General features: G+C 37.4%; 1 protein-coding gene across 1 annotated transcript in view; it reads left to right on the forward strand.

The window, feature by feature from the left end:
• The window catches only part of Oxct1 (3-oxoacid CoA-transferase 1), a 158,993-nt gene that overhangs the window by 30,268 nt on the left and 124,653 nt on the right, over positions 1-4,072 (forward strand). The window contains exon 7 of the mRNA XM_004641800.2: positions 912-972. Coding sequence (XP_004641857.1) covers positions 912-972 — 61 coding nt within the window. The remainder of the gene's footprint in view (positions 1-911; positions 973-4,072) is intronic.

The raw sequence follows: 4,072 nt of genomic DNA on the forward strand, positions 1-4,072 counted from the left end.
ACTCATCCACATGGCTGACACTGACAAAGGTTCTACAATCTGAGGTACAGGATCTCAGGATAAATCCTGAGGGGATTTCACTGACCTTATCAGACTTACCTTTGAATCTTAGCAAAAGAAACAGTGGTGGCCCCAAGGAGTTACTAAAACGTAGCTGCGGTCGATTACTTTCTACGAGTGGTATTTTTCAATTGATACATATTGCCAGCAAGAAAGATTCATTTTCATTTTTATGGCCTATTTTATGGTTTTGTTTTATTTTGTAAGAAAAGTGTCTTAATTAAAGAATTTGGAAAGAAAAAATCATCAGCCGAATAGGTACAATATCTTCTTGAAATTTTATACATCTGGGTCTGATGTGGGTGCTGTACTTTGAAAATTTCATCAGAAAATGGTTCTCGCAAATGATCTTTGTACGTGACTTACAGATTACCAGCGAAGGTTCAGTTAATTTCTGCGATTGGCTGCTTTTTAATAGAGAATGCACTTACTGTACTTTCTTACATACTTACATACTCACTACTTTTCCTTTTTACCATTCTCATGACAGCAGATTGTTTAGTGAAATCTTTAATCCTAGAAAATAGTATCTTTATTAAAAGAATAAGGAAAACTTGTTAAAAGGAGTGCATTTTCATTTTACTTTTTGTACATTTTTCATGTCTAGTATGAAAAATAGTCCCTCTTTCATTCAGCCTCTTTAAAAAAACTATGTAAATTGAATGTACCCATAACTTTTTAAATTTATGAAATAGCTACAAACTTTATTAATGACAAACATGATGTACTCTTTTTAAAAAGATTCATAGATTCTATATTAGTAGGAATTCTTTTACTACTTAACATTTTGAAGTCAGAAGTGTTTATTTTTGTTTTTCTTTCTTTTTCTTTGTTTCCCTGATGTCTAATAGGAAAAGTGCAAGGAATTTCAATCTGCCAATGTGCAAAGCTGCAGAAACCACAGTGGTGGAGGTAAGAGAAGAGGTTATTTCCAAATTGCTGTTAGTTTTTTTTAACCTTGATGTTATCAATTAGTTCAAAGAAAAGTATAACAGTCTTTGTTTGTGGATGACAATGACAGCTTTTTTTGTTTTGAATATGGAGAGACACTATTTAAATACATAATTTAAATGCATTAAAATATTTGGTGTTATAGCACTTCTTGAACAATACGAAACTCACTAGCATATTTCTCTGGAAATTTGAGCAGGGACCAACTTATAAAATTCCTTGGCTTTATTTAATTTATTTTATTTATTTATTTATTTTGGCAGAACCGGGGATTGAACTCAGGTCCTCACACTTGCCAGAGAAGTGCTTATTCCCCTGAGCCATATCCCCAGCCCCTGAAATTCCTTGGTTTTAAAATAAAATCATTATAAGCCCCCAGATAAATTTATGTATGGTCATATATCACGTGACTGGGATACAATCTAAGAAATATATTTTTGAACAATTTCATCATTTTGCATACATTGTAGAGCCATTTTCTATTTTTTATTTTAACTTGCTTTTGGTGTTGATTCCTATAAATTTCTTATGGTAGGTAACTTTATCACTAACATCATTAGTGATGACATTCCTTCCCTAAGAAATGTCTATTCTTCGGAGATGTCTTCTAGGTGTCACTGGCTATTGTTCTTTGTGTCTGTCCCATGTTTTGACTCTCCAAGGGGTAGTCTTTTTTTTAAGGCAGATACAGAGATTTTTGTTTAACTTGTTTTACTTTTTTTTTCCATAATTTTATTGAGACAAATAGCAATGAGACAGTTTCAAATCAAATTGGTAGGACAGTTTCAATAATTAACACATTGTATACTGACTTCCTAGTGGTTATTTGCTTTAACTTGTTTTTCTGTCTGCAGCTTTTTTTTTTTTTTCTTTTTTTTTGCTGGTTGTTCTGATTGTCGTCTTGGCATTGAAAAAACCAGCATCTCCTGATTCTCCTGATTCATAGCCCAGTTGAATTCATTAAGTCTTCTCTCGGACAGTGTTCACTCTATTAAATGCCCTCTTGATTCTTAGAGCTTTTCATATATTTCCCTACACACTGTACTGGCTGTCCCCTCCAATACTGCAGGATCTTAAGGAGTTGGAACTGTTACAGTGACACATCTCACATTGTAGACAAAGAATGTTTGGTCTAGAACTCTTCCTCATCTCCTTTCTCTTACAGATGAACACACTGAAGGTTTTTGGTAGGAGCATCTGGGGTGCAGTGTATGTCTGGAACGTTTTTGCCAGTATCTTCCATTCCACAGTGCAGCATCTTTTCAGCCCTTCTCCCTGTTTATTTTAGTTCTAAATTGAGTTTTAAGGAGGATAGAATTATAAATATTTAAAATATGAATGATTTCCGTAGACATCTTACATTTCTTCGGGACTTAGATGCAGGATGGCAAGGAACATCCAAGCCACTTACTATATATTTTTGCTTATATGTATGTTTAAATTGTATAGCAATTAATTTACAAAATGTGTTTTAGGTCAAAAAAGAAACCAATATATTTATAGCAGGTGAAAAGGAGAAAATCAAATCTGCTTTGGCTATCAGTTATTTCTGCTTTCTATAAGTGGGGAACATGACTCCTTTTAATAAGATTTTCCCTTTCTGATATGTTCTAAATAAACTGATGTGCTATAAAACACCACAGTGGTGACCAATGATATGTTTTCAGCAAAATCAGTATAAACGTTGTGTCTTTCTAAAAGCCTTCAGCCATTTGCATGCCTCTCCACAAAGCTGTGATCTCATCAGTGCTGGTTCTGTCTCTCACCTGCCCTTTAGGAAATGGGTGTTTCCTGGGGAAGAGCGGTACAAGTGGGTGTGTGAGGTGGCACACGTGCTGGAGGGGTGCTTCCCTCCTTAGCCTAGGTGGTGCTATTTCCGGAGCTCCTTCTCTGAGTGGGTGAAGTCTCCCCTGATAAACTTAACAAATTTAGGAGCAAACCTAGCCAAGAATGACTCGTGAGTATTATATTATACACATAAAATGAGGAGCAGCCAGGACTGTTGAATCTTGTGAAGGGAACTCATGTGGCTCTTTCTCCGGAGGAATCTTGTTAACCTCCTGACTCTCCATGAGCCCTTGTGATAGTCTCCTTTGTGCATAGTCCACTGTCTTGGGTTTCTCTGGAAAGTGGCCTGTTTTTACATGTTTTTGAGGAACTTTATGTTAGGAAACCTAGGAGGAAGACCTACAATACTTCACTCAAGAAACTGTAAATGATTTGTCCCCTGCCAGCATATCAGCATGCACATGCTGTCAGAAAAGGTCATCTGACTCAGCCACTGAAGCTGCCTGTGATGAAAATAACCCAGCTTCTTTGGTTTTCTTCGTGCTATCAGACTTGTGCCATGTCTTGTGCTGCAAGTCAGAAAAGGTTGTCTAGTGCACCTTCTACCATTTTAGTTAATTTTAGTTTTTAGTTAAAATAAGCATATTTATGATCATGAGCTAAATAAAATTATTTGACATAATTACCTATGAAAAATTATATTGTGTGATGTTTGATGTACACATGTTTATATGTAGCCTGGATCCACCTAATGTAAGAATTAGCCTGCTTCCTGTCTAGATATAATAATTATTAGGAAGATCATGTCTATCAGCCTTTTTTTTTTTTAATTCTGGATCAAAAATGTTCTAACTAGGGGGTTTGCAGGTTAGCTCAGTTGTTTAAAGCGTCTGCTTGGGCCAACTCAGTCGTCAGGCATGGGGGACTGCAGTTCGATCCCCTGCTCCACTGCCTTACAGACCCGCCCTTAAGGCAGCCTGAGCCAGCGGGGGGTAAGGGGGATCCTTCTCAACTTTAAGGGCCAGACTCATAACTCAGTAGACTAAAGTGCCTGCTTAGGCAGAGCGCAGTGGCCAGGGTTCAATCCCGGTGCCTACCCGCCAGCCCCGTCCCCGGGGTGCACTGAGACTGCGATGGAGATGGGGTAGAGACTGGGCTTGGTGCTCACCCCAGTAATCTCAGCGCTTAGGAGGGTGAAAACAGGAGAATCACCAGGAGTCTGATCTATGTAATGAGATCCTGTAGACCCTGAATGAAAGAAAAAAAAAGAATG

This window comes from Octodon degus, unplaced genomic scaffold (assembly GCF_000260255.1).
Source record: "Octodon degus isolate 3935 unplaced genomic scaffold, OctDeg1.0 scaffold00142, whole genome shotgun sequence".
NCBI lineage: Eukaryota > Metazoa > Chordata > Mammalia > Rodentia > Octodontidae > Octodon > Octodon degus.